The following is a 24507-nucleotide window of genomic DNA, read 5'->3' as shown; positions in this document are numbered from 1 at the left end:
GATGAGTCGGTTTCTTCATTAGCTGTTGCGTTGCTGTTCCCCGCTTCTCACTCCAAACAAACAAACGCCATAAAAAAGAAATGAAAAACTAATAATAAACACTTTCATACGACGTATTCAATAACCTTTCGTCTAGAATTGCGTGGACACACGCCGATCTCGCCGACCAATGTCCTTCTGCTGCCATATTAGACAGAGATCTCCAAGCACACCGCTCGTGTGTTGTCAGCCGTGAGATACCGGAACACATCGGTCGACAGGGTACACGCGTCCCCCGGCTGCGTCCACCTTGGCTTAGTGACACGAACCATTTTCCACGTATGTCTCGCGACCAGAATTAGCATGACAGGGTAATCCGTTTCGCGAAGGTTTACCTTTCGTCTGTGAAACACACCCAGACACTGGCGTCTGTTTGAGATGGTCTCATTTAGCAACGATTCGTACTCTTTTTGTTGATGCAGAAGAGGGATAGGAAACTACCTTCAATGTGAAGATTAACCAATAAATAATAACCCATCAATAACTACAATAATATTAAAATAATAAAATAAAATTAACTATTCAACGTTCAAATTTGAACAAAATTTCAACGAATGAAAATTAAAGTGTAGAAAATAAACTGCTTTTTGCGCGTGTTCTATACCCCTCAACTCTTGTTAATAGCTGCTGCTGGAGGCAATGATGAAGCAGAGAAGCTCCAAGTCCCAAACAACCAAACATTGCTGCTGTAACAAATTGACACTGAATTTCTTCCCTGTCACTCCCATTAATTTTACCTCCTATTTTCATCCAAATGAAACAGCACTCCTTTTTTATCCTTTTACAGCTATTAATGGCATGCACCGAAACAAAGACAATTACTGCCCCTGGGAAATACAGCACCAGACAGCACCAGACGCCGTCGCGACCAAGCGTGACACCGCCAATAAAACGGTGTGTGATGCAGCAACAGATCAGTCACGACCGACGCCACAATGATGGACAAAATATGAAGGACAATTGAAAGGTGAGATGCAAAGCTAACCACACTCTGCCTCCGCTCATCAGGGGGCACTTTCATGGTCAATAACTACACGACGATTATCTCTGTGCTACTTCCACACTGGGACACAAGAGCGTCAATGCATCCGCGGGAGGAAATGGTCAAATAATAATCGTTCATCCCGCAGCGTGATGCACACGGCGGACAGAATGAGAAGCTGTGACTAACTGTGGGTTAATGATAGATGCAATTGGTGTGTACGGTGCTTTGTTCCGTGCGGTAGTGTGATACAAAGGATTAACCTTTTTGTTTGTTCCTTAGCCTTGTCCGGCCAGTGGGATTTACCTGTGACAAGTCATCCGTGCCGTACAGTTCAGATCGCGTAAACATGTTTGACATCAATATTTGCACTACTCATTGCGCCCATCACTCTCCATTCTGCCATCGAGTGCAGCCTGGTATGACAAATGCGGTCGGACGAATGTAAACACGATGCGCCTCAGACTTTTGTTTATGCACGGTAATGCAAAAAAGGGCGATGATTGGAGTTGCTATTGGCATAGTGTGTGGTGCGACGTTCAAATGCTGTGGGCACGTTAAAGCTTCTTAGAAACATTATAAGAACCATAAACGCAATGATAAAGCCGCTCGTTAAAAAAGTGTAATGACCTCCAACGAGCCTCTTGCGACAAGAATAGGGAACGAGCGACCACCATCCGGAAGGACAGCGGCATGATAAGGGCTATCAGCAACGAGAGCAGCCGAACGGACGGACGATCGGTCTGTTGCGCAACCGCTGAGTCGCTCTCTGCGCAGTGCTGTGAGCATAAGAATGTGCGCAATGCTCACGCATGGCTCATGGTAGCGAGTTCAGCATCAGAGCGCGTCAGAGTCTCAACGAACGGCCCTCTCCGCATGTGGGTCCTGTGGCGCAATGGATAACGCGTCTGACTACGGATCAGAAGATTCCAGGTTCGACTCCTGGCAGGATCGACGAAAAGATATTATTTTTTATTGAATGAGTTAATACAACCTTTAGTTTTCATTGTAGTTATATGTTTTAAAGTCATGATACTTTTTCACGCTGATTAGCAAATATTTTGATATATTTGTATGTACACAAAATCAGTTCAAAAACAAATGAAAGTTTATCGTGGCTTATAGAATAACTAGGATGTTGTGTAATATAACTGAAAGTAATAATTTGTGAAATATTTAAAACAGAAGAATAAAGATAGTTTTCAAAAAAAATATGGTTGCGAGGTATTTTTGTTTCTATCCAATTTATCAAAACAAAAAGTAGGCTCCTTACTACGTATGTGTCAATTGATGACGTATTACCGCGCGGCTACATGAGGTGAAATATACAGCGAAATGAACTATTTGACAGGTGAAATATCTGACAGGTATAGCTAAAGGGTTGGGGGAGACACAACATCCGCTTTCGAAATTCTATTTAAAATAATATCTTCTCAAGCAGAACATTCCCTAATTGGAAGAAATTATTAACTGTTGACTGAAAATTAACGAAGTACTCTATATTGAAGCTATTTAATGGATTTAATTACGATTTTGTGCACGTTATTTGTTTACATTGCACATCAGCTGGTTGCTGTGATGCTTTATCCGTCAGATATTTCACCTGTCAAATAGTTCATTTCGCTGTATATTTCACCTCATGTAGCCGCGCGGTTATACAACCTCGTTACTGACATTTCGCAAGGCACACAGCATAACTACCGTAACGCAGATTTTGAGACCTAACATCATATAACGCTTTGTACATTTTTTAGATTCAACTGAATAAGAAAAAGAAGATTCAACTGAAATTAGCAGACAATTGAACTAATATAAAAAATAAGTGCTATTATTTTTTAACTACCATTAAAAATGATGGACATTAGAATGAAAGCAAAAAAGCTCCAAACATATTCCAAAGAAATCGTTCTACAAACAAATCCAAACCCCAAATGCATCCAATTCAAAATCCATTCTAATGAAATCTGATGGCGCCCGGAGCAAAACGCGCACACAAAACAGAAGCTTCAGTACGAAAAATCTCCCAAAAACTACCCAAACAAACACAATGGTAATAGAGCGCCCCCGTATCGGGTGCCGGCCGGTCTCTGTCTGTTGACCTTTGGATGCGTATTTCGGTTCATCCGGTGTATGCATTTGAATAAATATGCAAACAGCAACAAAGGCGGCGAATAAAAACTGGAAGAAACAGCAAACGAACAAAATCAGCGCGCGCTTTGCACACCAAACAACGAAACTATCGCGGTGGCGATTTCTCTCTAACAGCGTTCCATTCCGTTGGAGATCGCATCAGACGCACGGAGTGCAGAGTGCCGTTTGAGCTGTTTGCAATCGTGTACTGGTCGCTCCGATGAAGCACACCCGTTGGCAAATATGTTTCATCCCGCGAGCACAATTTATCCAAATAAGGCACACAATGGAAGGCTGCTGACGTTCTGAGCCCATAAACTGACATTCGATCGCATTTTGCTTTTTATTGCAAGAACCACCATCGGAAATTCCAACCGAACTTTCATACTATTCACTCAGTTCCTTCTAACCGATGTGGCGCGGCAGTGCTTAGGTAGGTGACGTCTTTTGCCAAACAGCCCATCTACGGCGTCACCGTGCCAAAACAGGCTTTTTCGTACGAGCCTCTCACAAGCTTTGGAGAGGGAATTGGTGCGATGACGAATTAAACACGATGACGAGAGCAGGATTGGATTCAGGTAAGTTTGTTCCCTCTCTTCTTCATCGCACAAGCTCTTGATACGGGGGACACACTTGTGAACGAGACACATAAGCTATTAAAGTAATGCAAAAACCGGATTCCAACAGGTTAAACTGCTCGACAAAAAAATCCCTGGCAGCGCCAGGCAGGTAAAGCCGCCAGTTGTCTGACAGTGGCGAACGAATTGTAAAAAGCCCAATGAATTGTTCACATCACAGAGAATTGCGTTAAGGAACGAGGGAACGGCGTCAGCGTTCTTGACTTCAAAATGGTTTTCTGATTCACTTTCCTTTTACAAAAAAATCGCATCAAAATCTGATTGATTTTGCGAAAACTGTTGCATACAAAAGTTTATTTTTGGATGTCAGCTGCTCCAATTTAGACCGAAGCGTTTCCTAGCCGATGAATCACCGCAAGGTCACCCAGACAGATTTGGTCTGATGGACGACGGTATTTCCTGAAGACTTGGCAAGTAAAAATACACGCGCTTGGCGCTTGATGTGTGGGAGCAACTCTTTTAGATGATTTATTATTTTGGGGGATCGCTTTTTCCCTACATTGCTTCGTGAGCGCATCATCCAGGAAGAGCGCATCATTCGTGGAAAATCCGCTGACTTTAACCGTACGGCATCGTCCGACGACTGGTAGCGTTTGGCTGGTAGCTTAATTAGCGTCATGTTTGTATTAGCGCGCCAGACGGCACCGACAGATCCGTCATCTCTGGAGAGGTTTTTCGGTAAACACTGGGCAATGGCGTGTGATTTCTTTATTACTTTGTCCGCGTGAGTAGGCCCGCTCCATTGTCGCCAGATGGTCAGTCCAGACTGTGACAGCGTCCCTGGAAGACCCTTGTCCGGGCCAAGTGCATCACCTAGCCAATCGCAGTGCCCTTCCAGTGGGTCGCCAACGTCCTACGTAGAGGTCAAAAACCCGACCGGCACGACCGGGGTGCTTGCGACGACGCTCCGCAATAAAACCAACACACCGCGCAAAGGACATCGGCGAGTTTGGCTTGGCTGTGCTGATCAACCAGCTGAAAACCTGTTTTCCAATGTACCAACAAGCGTCCCGGTCAGCCACTTGGGGAGATGTGCAGTTGGCGGATGAGGAAACGCGTAAAGTAAACTGCATCCCACGCCAAGTGCGTTACGCGCATTCCTGCTGCAGCTGCAGTCAAGATGTGCTTCGGTAACTAGAGTCATCTCCCCCACGTCTGCAGGGTGCGTTTAGCAGTTGTTTACACAAACAGGAAACGAAGCGAAAACGTTGAGAGGAAAAAAAGGCCACGGCTGCACCAAAACACCACAAGCTGCGCTGCTAAAAAGCCAAGCTGAATCGGGCCCGTCCGCTACAGCTGCCTCAGGTTGTATTGGTCAAATAAAATCATCAACGAAAAACTCATGCATCAACAATGTCCGAGACAGAGATGACGCGTTTTGCATACTGATCGTGGCGGGACACGGTAGGGAAAACATTTCCGAACACGTGATAAACGGCCCCTGAAAACTGTCCGGTAGAGCGATGAAAAATTTGTTTCTAAAATGTAGGTCAGTAGAGCCGCCAGTCAATTGCCAGTTGCGTTTCCTTTCACTTTTTTTTCTCATTTCGTGCGATCCATCCGATAGACATCGAAAGGGAAAATAGATGGGAGCAGGCACGATAGGTGGAGCAATTCCCACATCAACATGCGGGGTAGCGGGTGCCAGGAAAAATTCAAACGACAGTGAAAATGTCGTAACTAGTATCGCGTGTGCACAACATCACCGAAGCGACATACTTCGGGGTGCACCGGAAGGGCGTTTTCGCTCCCAAAAATATCATACCTAGGTCTCGCGAGTAGTACAGCACACCCGCTGGTGAGTCAATTCCGTTGGCATACTTTCTAGTGCAGCGTGTTTGATGGGTAACCGTTGTAATGGTATGAGAGTTAATTCTGGGTAATAGAGTTGCTTAGAAATGCGTGCACCCAGCTGCACGCAGGCTTGGTGTCTGGGTTGTGTATGCAATCTGCAACTACGGTAAACAGAAATGCAGGAAAGAATGAAGATTTACTAACATCCAGCCGAGATAAAATAACATTGCGTAGGTCCTGTGGGGGCAGTAAGTAATTAGCAGGGGTTGAACAATTATTTTCGAATATTCCAACGTATATATAGCATCCAATAAGCTAGCTTTTCTTCAATAACAAACAAAATAAATAAATAGAACAACAAATATTGAGCAGATATGTTGACGCGTATAAAATAATTCATTAGGAGAAAATTGAAAAAAAAAGTTGAAAAAAAAACAACATTAAGATAAAAAAAAACAATAAAACAAACATAACATACAATAAGTTTTATAAAAATATACAAGAAAATACAATTAATGAGGAAAACATAAGAAAAACGTAACATCGTATAAAAATCAAAATTTAAACCAACAAATGATAAATCAAAATTAAAACGAAGAAATAACAACGAAACATAGCCTTACAACCAATGAAATGAAAAAAAAACATGACATTTTACATCAAACAAACAACACATCCAAGATGTATATATGTGATTATAGTAAGAAAAACACCTATGCATGTCCGCCTGCAAACTGGATGTGAAACTGTTTTTCGTATTGAATAAAGTCCCGTCGGCCAGCAACTGTTACATTTCACTAGCCCTCCGAGAACTATCCCATCTGGAATACAGAAATCGAATCCAACGTCAAAACAGTAATTTTATAACAAGAGAGAGAGAGAAGGAGAGAGAGAGAGAGAGAGAGAGAGAGAGAGAGAGAGAGACAGAGCTGATGGGACGGAAAGCATCGATCGACCGTAGGGTGAGTGACCCTGGAGATGGGAAAACATTTGCCCCTTTCCGATACTGAGGGTGACTACTTAACCATTTAACGAGAGGAAGAGAGATAGAAAGAGCGCGAGAGGGATAGAGAGAGAGAGAGAGAGATAAAGAGAGAAAAAGAGAAAAAAGTGCGTCCAACAGTTTACTCGGAGAGCGTGGAAAATCATTCGCTTCTAATATACGCCTCAAAAAGAACTGCACTGTGGTAGAGGAAGAAAAGTATGGTGAGTTTATTTTTGGAAAAAACGCATTGCTTTGCATGCAGTTTCCCTGCCTTCCCTGTTACACAATCCTTCCGACAAACCCACTCATTTGTACGGGAAAAATGTAGCTTACACCCATTTGAAGTAAAACCGATCCAACCGAGTTGGCTTGACGTTAGGGCAAAGTAAAATCGGATCGTTTTGCCCCTTTGGAACAACCCGACCGGACCGGACCGGGGCCGCCCAAGCGCAACAGCAGTCTGTGGGTTCTCCTCCTTCTGCTTGTACTAATTTTCTCACCATTGCTACGTTTTTTGTTCCCCCTGACCGTGATTTATGGAGCTAACTGCAGTTTACTTCAACTCCCTGGTTGTTGCCGTGAGCCTTCGCAGCATATGCTACAAGTGCCGGTCGGTTGTTGTACGGTGGGTGTTTCCCGCCCGGAGTTCACTGGGTCGCGACAAAAGAAAAGTCACACCAGCTGAATACCGCCCGGTGATGGATAGCAGGTTTTCAAAACATTGATCACTTAACCACCAACACTACTAGCACACCACTTGGGGAAGAAAGCCGCGCGTGGGACACTCATTTGAGAAAATGGATAAAATTTATGCAATTTATCTAGTCGCTACTGGTTGACAGGATTGATTGAGTGATAGTTCATAAATTAAAACTATCCTGATTCTGAATTGACGCTATCCACTCGACCAATCAGCTTAACACAAATTGATCGGAATATATTGCCAACTGCACAAACATGTGAGAATAGAAAGGCAAAAAGAGCTCGAGTGCTCACTAGCTAGCTTAAAATGATAGAAATCCAAAAACTAAACGATTAGGAAATGAAACTGTACAATAAATCAGGTTGAAATATGCACCATTTCAATTACATATCAACAAAACTTTACAATATTTAAAAAAAAATATTCAAAAAAATCAGACGTAACAAGTCAAAGAACAACTTAAACAAAAGACACAAAATAAATGATAAATAGCACAATTTGGTTCAAATTATATAAACTGACAACAATTATAATCAAACGAACCATGTATAATTGAAAAGATGCCAACATCTTTTGAAAATATGTTATGTATAAATAAACATAAGAGGGAAAGTATGAAATCATTTAAAAGGATTTAACTTAACAAACTGATTACAAACCTACGAAAAACATACTATAATATATAAAGATGAGGCTGTCATAATCTGAGTAACAAATGGATTAAATGAAAACCTACGACACCAACCATAGCACCATCCTTTTCCTGGTCATAAATGGACACGCCCGTTCCGTTACCACATTCCACTGCACTACTCCTATAGACCTAACTGACAAAATAGCTGGTAGCTGGTTGAATTACACATCGCAAATTGCCACGCTTCATTTCGATTAACTGCATACCCGTAACTCCCGCTGCCGCTCACTGTCCCACGGATTAACACCATATTAGCCCAAGCTAATGGGTCCCGGAAAACTATGTGCCCCACAGGTTCCCGCCTTCGATCGAAACGATTGCGCTAGCCAGCGGCTGACGTACACAAAATTCCTGTTCGATGCGTCTACACAACGCGCTCCAAACACAGCGCGCTCCAAGGCAGCGGGCCTGCAAATTCGTATATTTACACCATAAACTAAGCCGATCTACCGAACCGCTTTCGACAGCTGTGTTGTTGCATGGCGCACGGCGGGTCCGTGTCCGTGCTGTGGAAGACATTTATGACACCCCCCTTACCATCCGCGAGCTGTCTTGCCGGGGTAGATTGGGGCGCCTCCGAACCATAAGCCGTGCCAATATTGGAGAAATTCTTACATCTCCAAGCAAATGTGCCATCATTATTTTTTGCATATTTGCAACGCAAAGTTATCGCTTTTGAGTCTTTGGGAACATTAAATGAGAGCTCTGTGTCGAGAAGGGACATCATCAGTATCACAACACGGCATACGAACCCTTCGCTTTCTCTCTTTCTCTCGCTCGTATTTTCCAAAATTGGCCAATGCACCCCAATATGCTCTTATAAAGGATGGACCAACACGACAAGTGTCGTAAATCATCATCCTAATGTTGCGATCGTGAAGCACGCAAAGAGCAACGACACTATTCCCCCTTCTTATGCGTTCTTTTACCCTTTCCTATTTTCAAAACCAATGAAAATCGAAATGAAAGTAAAACAAAATACGCCATCAAAACACCGACTGAAATGGAGTATAGATAGATAGTCGGAGAGTACACACACACACACGCACACACTCGGCCCAGCCGATGGAAAAGATTTACGACGAGGTAAAGAAAACGATTCTGGAAAGTGGAGCATTTGATGCATATATAAGTGAAAAATAAATTTCTCTCGCACGCGCGCTCATTTTGATTCCCCGGTACGGAAATTCACACGCGCAGTCACAGAGTACGCTCATCCACGCAACAGTATGCATCACCGTTTCCCCGTAAGCGAAATTTTAATCTTAGACAGACCCCAAAAATAGAATCTCTCCCTCCCCTTTCCACCGCCGGGCCATTCCATTGACTATTGAACCGTGACCGCGTGAGGATTAATGCCGCCCCGCCGGCCGCCGACCGTTTGCCAAATGCAACCAAATATCTTAACAGCAGCAAAAGGATGGAAAGGGAGTAACGAGAAAGCAAACGCGACATGTGCGAAAAATCGTGCAGTTTTCCGAATCAAAGCGATAAAACCACAACAAACAAACTGGCGCCAATTTTGCATCCGAAACCGATTTGGCGATTGGGCACACACAAAACAAACAAGGAAATTAAAGCTTTGTAGTTTAATTAATTTCCCTCAAACAACGCTGTGGTGGGATCATACAGGCACGTTTCCATTAGCTGCGGTGTTAATTACACATCAACAGATGACGGCCTCCTCATACACGGGTCCTGTGGCGCAATGGATAACGCGTCTGACTACGGATCAGAAGATTCCAGGTTCGACTCCTGGCAGGATCGATCGCTATCTGGGGTGATTAGCAACCCTCTTTTTTTGAGGACACACAAGCGGATTGAAATTAATTACAGCCCTACAGATGATAACATAGCCAAACAAAATGCAAAATTAATACAGTACAGCGCGGGGATATAAGGTTAAGGTAAGGTAGTTAGACGTATAAACCGCACAAGAATTGGTCGGTCGAGATATACAGTAATACGACATAACAAACCAAAGGTCACGAATGTTTGTATATGTACTCTTAGCGCCCTTTTCATACACATCATGTTCTACCCTAGGGAGGGTTATTAATTAATTGAACCGGTCACGTGTGCGTGAGCGCGCGCGCTCTTTCCATAACTGACCTAGGCATATCCCCTTCATTGAAGAAAGGAGGGGCTTGACTGACATCTGCAAAAGTATAGCGGAGATAATATACGCGTCCGAAGGGGAGAATAATCGTGTGACGGGTGACGATCGTATCGCAGAGTGAATGATCGTGCCACGGGAAATCGATTAGCTTAATGGAACGGAACGTACCAAGTTCCGGCAGAGGAGTGAGACTTTTCCAACAAGCAGCCATGCGGGATGCAGAGACCACATGTAAAACTGAACGAGCAAGGGAGTTCCGTTTTAAAAATGATAAATTATTTACCAGGCCGGTTAAGCCCAGGGACCGATAAACACTGCAGTGGCAAGGAGGACTCAGGCATATCGACACCGTCACACCCCCAATATGATGGATGACTTGCCGGTTTGCTTGTCGTTTACGTCGCAACGCATAACTTTGTAGGATGTGACGATGAGAACAGGATAGAAATTGATAAAAATAAGTAAAATAAATACTGATACTGCTTCACAAGAAACATCCAAACTGGCTCATCAAATTCATGATTACGTATTAAACTAAACACATCATTTAATTAAAACATGCCAGACGAATCAATAAAGCGCTTGAATAAACATAAAAACAATTACCAAGATTTTTATCCCGAGCGCACGAGAACAAGGGGGGAAAATTAGTCTCATTTAGTAACCTCCCCCGCCAAAAGACACCCACATTGAGACAACTTTATCCTCCGACGGTTGTCACGTTCCAACTATCCCTGCATCGACTTTTCGGCTTCCTTACAAAGATTTGGTCAACGCAAACAATAACAGTAATAAAAACCTCGCACTGCTGGGCGCCTTCCAAATATTACGCTCAAGGCGCTCAAGCCACACCGACCCGGGTTGACTGCTTAAATTAATAAAAATCAACTGATAAGCAAACACACGACCAAGTGACTAGTAGTGCGCGCGCGCGCCCTTCATCTACCCCTTGTTTGGTGTAATAACAATTAACAGCAGCGGGGGATCCCGAGGCTACTTCGTCCGGCAAAGGAGGTACACCTCCGATTCGCCGCCGTCAAAGTTCACGTTCCGCATACAGAGTGTAGTGTAGCACACACTCAATATTGCTCCATTAGCTGCTTGGAATGACTTTACAACCAAGCACAAACTGCAACCCCTGGAGGACCAGTGTTGCTTATGCAGCTTGGACTTTACTTCATTATGAAATTGGAGCGGCTTGGAGCTGGGTGCTGGATTTACATATCTCGCTGGCTGTTCACACGTCTCCAGGATGGCTTCTCCCTTTACAACACAACATTCGACTGAAACGGTCTCTCCTTGGACGAAACAGAAGAAAAAAAAGCTGCCGCATGCCCCGTCCTTTCGGAAAGGAAGATCTGGCAAACAATTTAACCAAAGCGCGTCCCAGTACCTCCCCCAAAGCGTCTAGAGCTCCCGGACTCCCAAGTAAGGAACGCCACGGCATATCGTTGGTCAGTGACTTCGAACCATTTTTACCCACCGTCGTGCAGTCCGGCGGTACCTCTTGCCAGTGTTCAAAACCCACACTCACACACACACCTCGATCTGCAGGGCAGCATGCAAAATGAGGAGCCCCCAAGGTCCGCTGGGAAGGGACTGGGAAATTAATTAAACTACACACTAGAATAATTAAAAGTCAGTGAAACGTGGCTCCAGCGCACGGGGCACTTGGGTGGAATTACCGAACGAAGCTCCAGCAGGAGGAATGGGACTAGCCGAGGTGGGAGAAAGAATCATTCGCTATATTCGCACGGGGTGCGAGACACGATTCGACGAAAGAAGAAGAAATCCCACCCTGGGACCACCGAGGGGGGGGGGGGAATAAAACGTCCGAACGAAACATTGCCCCTTCTCGAGGACATTCGCTACGACGGACGGGCACGATGATCGGGCAAAGGATTCTCAAAGGTCCCGCGAGGAACGAAATTCGTGTCGTGCACATTTATCGCTTCCCTTCCCATCACTTTCTCTCTCTCTCTCTCTCTCGCTCATCCCGCGAACCAAACACTCCCCACCGCAACAATTAAATATGCAACAATGCAATGGTGTGCACTTGTGCCACCCAGCAACTCGACAAACGCTGAGTTCCTCGCCATCAGGGGGGAGACATTCTGGAAAAGGAAGAAGTATCCTCGCGACCGGACCGCGCGGCGACTCCCCGCCCAAGATTATGGACGTGGAATCATAATAATTTAAATAAATATGCACAAGTGATCGTCCTCGAGTGCCCCCTACCACCCTACCATCTGAAACATTGGCCATCGCCGCGGTACCGGCGGCCAAACCATTTAACAGCAGGAAAACGCCGGCGCCATCCTGCCCTTTTGCCGTTTCTTTTCAGTGGAATCGACAGCATTCCTTCTCGAAATGGTCACTTGCTGGTAGACCGATGTACAGGGCGGGAATAGGGGAGAGCGTGAACTATGGGCGTGCATTTCGGAAACGATGCATCGATGCAAATAGCATCGGCATTTACCACACCACTTCGCGCATTTTTGTACGCCTTCCAGCCCGAAACAGTGGCAGTAGAGAGGGGCCAGGAAGACAGACCGTCGGACAGGTATTTGCATCTGATTTACATGCAATTGAGGGGAATCGGGATTGCCGCTCTGCTGTTTGTGAACTACGCGCGATGCGCGCTGCAATTTGAAATAGGCTACAACCGGTTTGATCCCCTTCCGCTCGTTAAAAAAGGGCGCCGGCGACGTACCTGCCGGATGAGGCGGAGGTTAATTTTTTGGCAAGTTTTATGTACCTACAGTGATAGAAGAGTGGCAGGGATGACTCGTTATTGCCCGGAAGGTTCATCCAGTGGATAATAAGCTTCGGATGGAGCGAATTTATGCACTACCTTCGAAATGGAAACTCGAAACTTTGCCGAAAAGTTGAAGTTCCTGGGAAAGTGTCATTTGTTATTCCACTCCAAGAAATGGACCATGCTTTATGCAGGGTTTATCCCCTATTTCATTCAATAGTTTACGGGATGCAACTGATTGGTGATTCATAGTTTGGGAAAGTACCATTTGCATCCTTCAAGATCAGGTTGGTTTGAATTAAACCCCCAGTGTGCACCATTTGTGATACAAATCCGTGGACATTGTATGATTAGTCTCCCAGGTACTCCTGGGTGCATTGGTGAATCATTTCAAATAAAAAAAGAAGAGTAAAGGTAAATATTTAACGAAAGAGAAACACTTTCCGACGTTCAATAATTACTGTTACACGAGTGCTTCACTATCTAATGAGCTAATATGCTCTGGAATTGTTGCCGAAGAACTTCACAAGTTACAATCCCATCTATCCCATGAGTAATCCTAATGGAATAGATGATTCATTCAGAAACACGCTTCCACGGCACTCATCAAGTGTCATGCCGGCAAATAGCCGTTGTTCGATTGATTGCCTCCCATAACAATCAAAGTCAGACCCCGAAAGCAGAATGAAATCGAACGTCTCGTTATCCGGCTACAAACATACAGTTTCCTTTCGGCAGCGCTAAACCCCCTTAAAGCCATACTAAACCACCATGCCAACGGTCCAATAGCACCAAGCCCCGTTCAATACCGTCAATATTGACCTTTATTTTCAAGCCCTTGACAGGCGAGACAGGGTTCCCCGGTCCCTATTACCAGTGGCGTTTCACCCTTGCCACTGGCAGTGCCGGCGAGATTGAACTTCATAAATCAATATTGGTAGCTCGCGAGAGCCAACGACAGCGACGGCTGCCTCAATTCGCGTAATAGACGCGTCGCCTATAGCAACGCATACAGCAAGCGCAGACAACGTAAACACAAACATACACACACATACACCCAGCGCCTAACACAGAGACTAGCAAGTGGTGTACTGTTCCTGATTTATAAGACCATTGACTCCTGTGTATGCTCTTTACCCAGAGCACGATGTGCGGCTCTAAGCCAGCGGACAACGGATCACCAGGGATCCCCTTTTGCTGTCGCCCGGTGACAGAAGAAGAAGCTCCAACGATTAGCTGATTGAATAGAGCGCGCGCTCGCACAACACATGCAGCCGTTTGGGGTAGCTTCACTGACTCAAAGTCTTCACGCGATTGGGCAAATAAGTCGCCACAGTGCCGGGGATAAAGGAGGGATAAAGGGAGACCGGTGTGTGGCGTTAACTGGAAAAGAAATCTAACAGAGAAATTAATTAAAACCCATCGCACGCACATAATTCAAATGTGTCACCCCGTGCCCTACGCAGGAGCAACCCCCCCTACAACGTGCTTATTCAATGAGTTGCTTCGTAAAGACAAAATTGGTCGTTCAGGTGTAAACGTTGCATGTGATGTCATTTGCAATCAATGTTCGAAGAAAGGAAATCCAAACTAACCGGGGACACGTACAGACAGTTCGAAACGGAACAATGTCAACTGAAAGGGGCACGGCGAGGACTGAACTGCTAAGGCTGGCAGCATAAAAAGAAGGTAGAAATGCCAGTAAGCTATAGCCGGCCTATCGTTCATGAACGATCGTTACTACCCGCGGGTGATCATGGCTCTTTACGCCCGGTCGAGGAAGCCGGACGGAAATCGCAATGCAATCGATAGGTTTTATGTTACCTTAATGTCTTTGTGTGCATAACAACATGAAAACAAAAAGGGACCAACGCGTAACGAAGCCTTCTGGTCTGGGTGCTCCTGCTTTGGGCCTTGCGAGACCTCAACCCGCTGTCTTGTTGGACGGAATGGCCGGATATGGTGACTGGAATACTGAAATTAACCAGCTGTAACAGTGCCGGCGCATGCCGCAAAGCATATAATGGAAAATATCGTTGGGGGTTTGAAAAAAAAGGAACGATTCAGTGCGTTCTGTGTGATTCATGCTTACGATCGTGCGTCTAAACTCTTGGGTGCCAATTCTTGAGTACCAGGTTAGCTTAAGTTTATCAAGCTTAAAAATAATATTATTGCTGTTACGCACATGGAGATATCTCAAAGAACCAATACTCTTATTCTTGTTGGTATAAAGTAGTATACGCTAAAACCAAAAAAAGAAGGAGAAACGAGGATCACTGCACTAAAACTATTATTCTACAAAAAACATATCGCACACTACAAAAACAAGTATCTGTAATTGTTATCTCCATTTTTTATTGAAATTTTTACCCATTTCCAAAACGTCATCAAAATGCCACAAAGAGTGTCAACAAAGAAACGTTCCCGTACGTTCTGGTGTTGCTGAACTGTGAAGTTTTCATGCTCCACAGACCAGCACGAAAAAAGGCACCGACCCGGGCACTTCGCTGTGTCTCGTTGTCGTTGAAGTAGAACGCAGTGTTCATTCCGGCCTGCGCACATGCACAGAAGTGAAAAATGTAACGATTTCGATTTTCCCTGTACGTCTACTGTTTACCTCACAGCCACATACAAAGACAGACATAAAAAAGCATAAAACAATAATACAAAAAAATATGCCTTCCGACTAGACACGCGAAAGCATGCTCGGTCACGAAACGCGACCGACTAAAGGCAAAACAAACGACCCAACAAGCCAAGCCCCACGCCAGGAGAACTTCACTCGAGTGGAAAAGTTATTAAATTACACACGCAAAAATGTTCTTTTTTCTTTCACCAACAGCTCCCCCGCACAAGTAAATCTAACCGGGCCAGCTGACTAACCCAGCGGCATGCGTCCATTCTGAATCCTCACTTCTCAAGTGGCTTCACGGGCAGCAAGGTGGCAACCCCGACCTCATGACGAGCAAGCAAGCGCGGGAAAAATAAAACACTCTCAACCTTCCTCAGGGAGGTTTAGGGGTTTAAGGGCAACCTCCAACTAGATCAATTGTGATTGACTTTGACGGGCCCCCGAACGTCCGTGTGCCAAAAATCACTTTCGATGATCGTATGGCGCTGAAAAGCGGCACCACTTCCGACTACTCTCGACGTGGTAGCGCACAATCCATTAGGTCCGACGTCCACTTAGGGCCGATCGGTGAGCAAGCAATATCAAGAGGAGAAATGTTGTTTTTGTGGTAATTTGTCTTCTTCTTCTCGGGCTAATATTTGCTTTACATTTAAAGCGATGTGAAGCCAGTAAAGGTTTTTATTTACTTTCTCGATTGCCATAATTTACATGTCCACGGAAGGACTTTCGACGTCAAGTGACGCACCGGTGACTAGCTGCTGCGTTCGAAAATAACATTATTCACACCCCGCCGGCGGCTGCCAGCCTTGAACCGGAGTTTGTGGACAGAAAAATAAAACACGAGAAGTTAATTAGAAAATGGCGTGCTGAATCCAACCGGCGCTGACCTAATGAAGCTGACCGCACATGGGACTCGCGGCAAATACTGAACCAAGCGCTACTCGTCACCAAATAAATCAAGCGAATATTTGAAGACCATAGAAACTTAAAATTAGTAAAAATCAGTATATTCAACTAATTAACTGTTTTTCTCACACTCTCAGCAATAGCGCGATTGTTTCGATGCGTTCTGATGGGTCCCTGGCATGAGCTGGACAACACATCGCTTGCAACAGCGGTACACTCTCTACGACACATAGGGCTTAACATTCAGCCCATGAGCTCACCCTGCGCGATCTCGTCAATCAACTCACATAACGATGACATTTGAATTCATTAAACGCTTTCGCCTCGTTACATTCAGCCGGCGTACCCAACCGTCTACGGACCATCGGGTGGTCAGCACTACCCTTGCCCTACTCTCTCTCTCTCCTCATCACAACCCTCATCACAGTTGCATGCTATACAGGGAAATAATGCCACTCCTTGTACCCGCGCAAAGGTTAACTCAACTCGAACATTCACACTTCCGTTCGACCCTACCAGAACCTACAGAAAGTTCTGTCAATCGATTTTCTATCACTCGTAACATTCGGCTACACAGTAAATCGCTCTCCGAGCGGAAGCGGGCAACGGAAATGTTTTACGAAAACTGTTGAAAATTCATCGCTTCATTAGCTCACCGCTTCGGAGGCGGTTTTGCGGTTTGCTTTCCGTAGCTGAAGAAGTGCCCAACGCATGACAGGAGTGTTTTTTCCTTATTTGAATGAACCATTCATTTCCATTTCCTGACCCTTCGATCAGACCTGGAAGCAACATCCAGCGCAGCGTCCACCCATCCATCCAGCTGAGCTAACAGCAGCAGCAGCAGCAGCAGCAGTTCCATGCAGAACCACAAACTCCTACAAACTCCCGGCCTACTCCAATAACACAGCACGAGCAGGGAGAGCGTTCCTATCGCCTCCCGGCTTAAACATAAAGGGACGCGGTTCTCGATGCACGCTGTACCCCTTTTTCCGTTCTATGCTTTGCTACTGCCCGCGTCTCAAGTTGCGTACAGGAAACCATGTGCCACCATATGCGCAGCATGATGATGTTTATGATGAGCATGATAATGTCGGGTACAGGGACGGGTACCGAGGGACAGGGGTCTGACAAATGCAGTCGGCACTGTGTGGAAAAAAAACAGTACAGTGAACCAAAGAAGGAAGAGGAAGCGAGAACCGGCACCCAGAGCACAGAGACGGCATAGAATTATCTTGCAATGGTTTTGTTATCTTTCCAGCTATAGGCCAGTAAGCAGTGCACAAGTGAAAGAAAGCGCTGAAAGCGTACAACTGTTGATGCACAGATGGAAGCTATTTGAAGTACGAGACTACGGTGTTGGGGCATGAGATTGTGAATGAAATTATTGGTAAATAAGTAGTTGAACATGGAAAGTATTTTCTTAAAATTAAATAGCTTTCGTACAGGAAAAAAAGAATAAATTACAACATTAAATGGACATTAAGAAAACAAATTTCAATGGCACTCAAAATTTCCAGTGAGAAACTCTGAACGCGGCCAAAAGTAAAGAACATAACCATAGCAAGTTTATATTAATCCGTAAAGGAAGGACGGAGAGAAAATGAGTAAAAGAGAGAAAGTGAGAGCAACAAACTGCTGTTTTAAATTGGCTTATGTTGCCTCGGCAACGCTTGATGAAGATGAATTGTGTGAGCAATGTTGAGATGCAGAGCGTTAGAACTTCAGAGTTTCAGATACGTGGCCAAGTGTTTGTGTTGCATTGGTACCATTCTTCCCAACATCTGTTTGAAGTGTAGACAAACACATGCATATATGCGTGTCGTGCATGGCATGGCTCTTCGTTGCTGATAAGTCCACACAAGAGTTTCCTGTTGCATGCTGCTCTACAGGCCAGCGCAGTAATCAACGCCGGGCCTCTGGCATGATGGTTTAATTTAATTAAAAAGCCGAGCGAGCCAGTTGTGCTTCGTTTTTGCACTCAATTGAGACGAATTAACTTTTGGGGAGGTCGACATGATTTAAATGGTGGTACACAGTGGAGGACCTATTATTTTGCATATTTTACTACAGCGGATATGACAAATTTACGCACGGCTTGGCTGTTGCAGTTCCGGCCGAAGTGCAAGACTCCAACCATTCCATTCATACATTCCATTCGCGTGGTACGTGATGCAGTTGCCCATGAGGGATATTGAGCGAGCGAGTCAGTACATCAGTAACGGTCAAGGGAGGTAATTAGCGACCATCGTTTATCGGTGGGACGTGATCCGCACGGGTGAGAATGGCTTTTGGCATTACGCTTGAAATCAACGGCGTACAGTTGCAGCGTTGCTTCATTCCATTCTACATATGTAAAAGGCGACGTCTTTGAATAGATTGTTCATTATTCACCAAAGAAAAAAAAACTGCTAATTTATGACCCATATAATGATTGTAGCTCTTCGACTGTTCAAACCGTTTCTCACGCTGGACACTTTACACGAGAATTGCACGTCACATCGCAAAAGCCATGATGGATTAGATTTAAAAGGCGAAAATAGCAGCACCCATCCGACACCCAACACCTTATGATTACTGTTTTCACAGCCCTGGCACCATCATTCTTTGCGGGGTTTGCATGGGTATAGCTTAGTTTTCCTACACACATCTCTCTACAATGTGCCAGAGGGTTGGCACGTTACCATGCGTGATTAACAACAAGCGTGTCGGTCGTGCTCTATGACTTTGTAGATGAAACTTTAAACATTGCAGATGTTTTGAGAGATTTGCCGATCTGTCGTCCACCGGTTCAGTGGTGGAAGTAATTGAACACTGCGAAACCTATATTTCATCCGTCAAATTTTAAAACGGGTTACACGTGCGTTGTTATTTACGATTACAATGGTGCTTAAACATCATTACTGTATTTTGTTTTTATGTTTTTTTTAATATAAAAACAACAAATCACAGAGTATTTTAGTGGTATCGTCATTACAAAACCATGTTGAGTATAACATAGAAGATGAACACATAGAAAATTACAACCTTTTAATAGTGTTGTGCCAACAATTCAAATACAGTGCTTCACCGGTAGTGAGTTCAATCCTGGAAGTCACCAAAAACTATTAGGCTATTTCTTACCGCGCGGCTACACGCGACTCACGTTATTTGTTTTTTTATATTGCACATCAACTAGTTGAAGTGATGGTGTTTTTATCTGACAAATATTTCACCTGTCAAATAGTGCACTTCGCTGTATGTATCACCTAGTGTAGCCCCGCAATTAGATTCATATATTCAGGCTCATTCGTAGACAGGGTTGAAGCGACTCGGCAAGGATAGTTTAGATCCAAAGTAGACCCTAATTTTCTTTATCAAATATATTCAAATACAAACGTCACTGATCATCAGTCGCTGATGGCTCCGACCCGGTAGGTTCGGGTAGACCCACCCATCACTAGATTGAGAACCCGTCCGGTCTTGTGTGAGTTAGCACATGTGTCCATTCGACCACCGTGCCACCTCGGCCGTAACGCAGTTGTTAGCCTATCATATATAATTATTTTCATTCATTCATTTATTGATATTGATTGTTTTTCGCTACACAACATAACATTCTGCTGTTTTAAACGATTTTTAAAGCACAATAAGCGTATAAACCCATCCTAGAAGACTCTTTAAATCGTCTGAAAACCATTTAAATCTGTGCCGATTGGCTCACACAACTCCTCAGCCAGTCTAGTAATCACTCCCAACTTGTACTCCTTATCAAATGACGCCAATTGGAATAACATCGTCTAATTCTAACGCATGAAACGCGTATAAATAAGTCAAGAATAGATTCTACCACATCTTCCAGCGGTTAAAACACGTTTCAAGTCGGAATCAGGAAGCAGACCCGTATCAACAGGTCGAAGGTTGTTCGGTGTTACGGGTATGGACCGTACAAACAGATGCTTACCACGCTGTCGTCGTAGTCCCAGAATTTGGCTTCGGACCGTCGCTCCCGCCCGATTGGCTTGGCCACGATTGCTATGACTATCGTGAGCATTAGAAATTGGACCGTTAAGCTGAATCCCGCTATCCGAAATACCCTCGGCCAGCTATTGCTTCCAGGACTGTGCAGCCACATTATCCTTTCCATTGGGAAAGAGGCAAACGGCACAGCAGAGGCTTTCATATGATACACTTATTGCACGCTTACTGGCAGTAGTAGTAAGCAGTAGCGCTCACTTTCACTGTTGATTAAATGCACAAAACGGGCTTCACTAATTTAAACTATTTTGCACAAAGAACACACACGTACATAAGATGGCCGTATTTTTATTTTTATTTTTATTTTCTTTTGGTTGGTAAATTTAAAATATTATACACACTATGCTTTCTTGCTATTGCACGCACTAACACGGGGGAACACGTTTGCAGACACTTGCCGTACACCACTACCAATTGACGTATCAGCTGATTGGCGCCAGCGCGGCGTTTCGTTTGTGTGAGTATCGTCTCACGTCACTTCCTGGCAGCTAACTGGAATCCACTCATACAGATACACATACACCATTCGGTCGCTTTATACACATGAAAGGATATCCTTTCCGTTTTGGCGGAAGCGATGACTCACGCACTCGGGGGATTTCCTTGCTGGAAACTCGCTTCCCCCCTTTCCTTTCTCACTTCTGATACACTTTCACGCGCCGGAGCTTATTACACGATGCGAGGATAACTTTCAAAAACTGCAACACACTTTGACAAACACACAAATACGGAGCCTTTTGAACCACTTCACTCGTATAAATGCACTTTATAAGGAATTATTTTTTTCATGATTCACTCAAACTGCCAGATTCGGAACGCCACAGGCACCGTCGTAAACGCATCGATGTATCAAAACAATACTGCCAACAACGAGCATAACAACGAACAAAACAGAATGGAAGACCGGTTAAAGGCGTCAGACTGACCGTACAGAGGGAAGCGTGTTGATTCCGGCGCTTGCGTACAATGTGTCCTTTCGTGTATGAATGTTAGTGCGTATTCGTGTGGCTTCTCGATGGTTTTTTTTTATTTCTTTATTTTGGTTTGCCCACTTACTACGCTGGCTCTTGTTCCTGTTACAGGTGATTTTTACCTTTCTCCTTTATCGCGATAGAATGTAACGCGTTAATGCTTGCTGACACGAGGAAGGAGCGGCAACAGGCGGGCTTCAAACAGAGGGACAAATGCTATACCGTCCACGGTCAAGTCGGCATGCAATCGATTGGATGAGAACCCTAGAACTTAACACCATTATTCAATCGTTAATGCCGATGCAATATTTCGGTGTACGGTTGTTGTTTGGTTACAGCCCGCCAGATTGCCGCTTTCTGACGCTGCGCAACCGGTCCGTATTGCTGCGCGTTCAGATCTTAACTAACTCTTGTTAGGAGCCCCGATGCATCGTGAAGCGATCTTTCGTATAGGATTTCAACTGTACGATCAAAGAAGCGTTACGATCTACAGTGCAAAATGCAGAGAGCGAACGTGCCACGCGTGTAGCACTTGCGTATGCTCACTTTGCTGCGTTACAAGAGAGAGAGAGAGAGCGCTGAGAGAATATCGAAGACAACAAAACAGAGGTTGAAATACAGGTGTCCCCCGAGATACGACTGTATTTGGGACCGAAAAAATGTCCCAAAGCAAGGCGTAAGTCGAAAAAGTCGTATGTCGAATATCTATGAATACTAAGTTTATAACCGAATTTGAAGAGTTGGAATTTATGATATCGTGTATTTTATTCAAAATAATGTTCGATAATGTAATAATTATATTTTAAAAGCCGTACACAGTATAGATATTCAAGATAGGGTAATTGTGGAATCTTTGGAAATGTGTGTATAACGATTATCAGCCCAGAAATTCAAAAAAATACATCAATTTCTTGTCACTGACAACTTTTAACTGTCAAAATCAAAATCGTCGTAACTGCGAATCGTCGTAACTCGAGGAGGTCGTAACTCGGGGGACGCCTGTATACTTATACCGAATATTGAAGTATATTGGAATGTACCGGTAGTTTGGGGGAATCCCTGTTGGTGTGTGAATAATTTTTAACTATCTGAAAAACCCTGCAGTATCTTGGATTTTTATAATATTTTCCTAAAATATTACTACCTCACTGTGACGAATCCTGTTTGCGATAGACAGTCACACAAAACGTGTGGAAATGGCTATCCGGCCGGTATTGAACCTCTTCAAGATGCAGGTGACCCCCGACATGCGATTGTATTTGGGACCGAAATCAGGTCCTGAGTCCTGAAGGTGTAAATCGAAAAAGTCGTATGTCGAATAGCTGTCAATGCATACAAGTATGAGTAGCAATTCGATTTGTTTCTCTTGGAACAAAAATGTTCCCCTGATATGAGTTTTACAGTTCGTCCGTCCTATTAGGCAACAAATCGTTCAATCTGAGCTCAACTCACAACTTTGGGTCATATGGAGAGTGTCTCCTGTTTTGATGTGATGACTCAACATTGGATTGTCTTTGTCATAGGATAGACAATCCAAATTAAAAGATACCACAATGATAGATATTAAACAAGCACGTAATGTAAGGGTGCAACATTAATGGTGATCAATAGAACAAATCGGTGTCTCAATCAGTTTTTGTTTATACTCATACTCATAAGGCCCGGTAGAACCTACTGAGAGCCCGCGAATTCTCGACTGTCCGCAAAATCAAAGTTGTTCTGCATTCAGAATTTGCTTCTAATGTGTTGTGATGTATCCGTAATTTTAGCTGATTTTTCCCAAACTAAAACGATCAGTAGAATGGTAAAACAATCAATTGGCCACTCTTGCTAGATTCGTAGGCACACTTTTCTGCCCACTTAGGCATACTACAGTGGGTACAGTGCCATTGTGGATAATTCTGCAGTCATTCTGCAGTAATTTCTTGTTTACTGTTGTTGATTTGAGACTGCTGTTCGGTTAGCTTATATTTGATTCTTTAAATTTTCATTAAAATATCCTTAATAGTCAATAGCTTGTGGTTTGCAATGGGCTTGTGAATGTAAAAAAGTAAGCTACCATTACCTCCCATCGCCAGATAGGAAAGCAATGCTGCTCCGAGCAATTGCTGTCGAAGGAACGCATGTTCCTAAGAGAGAGTTGCTCTCACTATTCTCTCTAGCAGAATGTTTACTCTCACGCGATTGTTGCGATCTTCGATTTTATATAGTGAGGGCAACCTAAAGTCGGACACAGTTGAGCCCAAAAAATCCTACAAATCAATCGTGCAAAACCCTGTAATGGAGTATTGATACATATATATACAGTAACTAAATGACCTTAATCATATTAAATAAAACAAACATAAGTGAATCGTATTCACCGCACTGTTATGTTTCGGGTAAGAAGGCACAATCTCTTTGAATAAATAATTAATATAGAAATCAAGAGCAATATGAACCCATGGAAGCAACGCACAGAAGGTTAACAAGCATTTTGAACCTACTGATCCTACGCAATGGTTTCATATGGTCAATCGTCTTATCAGCGTGTCCCATTGACTGGACAATGCATATGCATTTCCAGGGACTCTTTTTAACTGCGTGCTTGCCCCGGAACAATTACAATTCTTGTTGATAACCCCTTTGTTGTCTCGGTTCTTGCTTGCTTGCTTCTTGCTTTTCCCCAAAGCTACAATTTCTTATCACGTACGCACCAGGCGTGTACTATAGTTTTAGCTATCAACATTGTTTCAACAAGCTGTAATATTTTTCAACATGAAATCTGTTTGGATTTCTTAATTTTTTAAACGTAGCTTTGTTGAATTTAAGAAGAACTGAAACTGAGTGCTAGATTTCATATAAATGGTGCTGCTAAACGACAGACCCTCGGGTGGTGTCGATTCCAGTAGGTAAGTAGGAGCCTGCGTCAGCTACATAAGACAAATAAAAGGAAATGGCAATCCCATCATAGCCAAATGACCAATATCATAGATAAGATCAAAACTCGGTTTTGTTTCGATGTTCTAATCACAACACTGCATTGAACCATTTCCTTTAAACAAAAATAACAAACTTGTATGCTACGTTTGCCAGGAAAAAAGAACCTATCTTACCCGAGCGGAAGAGCTTGCGAATGAGGCGTAACTCCTTCTCGTGTGAA

General features: G+C 44.0%; 1 protein-coding gene and 2 non-coding genes across 5 annotated transcripts in view; 2 read left to right on the top strand and 1 right to left on the bottom strand.

Moving 5' to 3' along the window:
* Nucleotides 1-21757, bottom strand: part of LOC121598740 (matrix metalloproteinase-2) — a 264445-nt gene extending 242688 nt beyond the window's left edge. The window contains exons 1-2 of one of the 3 annotated variants that reach the window (XM_041925988.1): nucleotides 21488-21757; nucleotides 20321-21254 (exon numbers count right to left, since the gene is read on the bottom strand). In XM_041925988.1, coding sequence (XP_041781922.1) covers nucleotides 20321-20539 — 219 coding nt within the window. In that variant the 5' untranslated portion in view covers nucleotides 20540-21254; nucleotides 21488-21757. Of the gene's footprint in view, nucleotides 1-20320 lie in introns of all 3 variants that reach the window. The other 2 variants (XM_041925989.1, XM_041925987.1) reach the window with 2 other exon arrangements.
* Nucleotides 1903-1975, top strand: Trnar-acg. Its single transcript has one exon. It is a non-coding gene; the product is annotated as a tRNA-Arg (tRNA).
* Trnar-acg lies at nucleotides 9660-9732 on the top strand. The gene has a single exon. It is a non-coding gene; the product is annotated as a tRNA-Arg (tRNA).
* Nucleotides 21758-24507: the final 2750 nt, after the last annotated feature.

This window comes from Anopheles merus, chromosome 3L, assembly GCF_017562075.2.
Source record: "Anopheles merus strain MAF chromosome 3L, AmerM5.1, whole genome shotgun sequence".
NCBI classification, from domain to species: Eukaryota; Metazoa; Arthropoda; class Insecta; order Diptera; family Culicidae; genus Anopheles; species Anopheles merus.
Note: the sequence above shows the minus strand (reverse complement) of the source record. Positions and strands in the feature narration are given on the sequence as shown.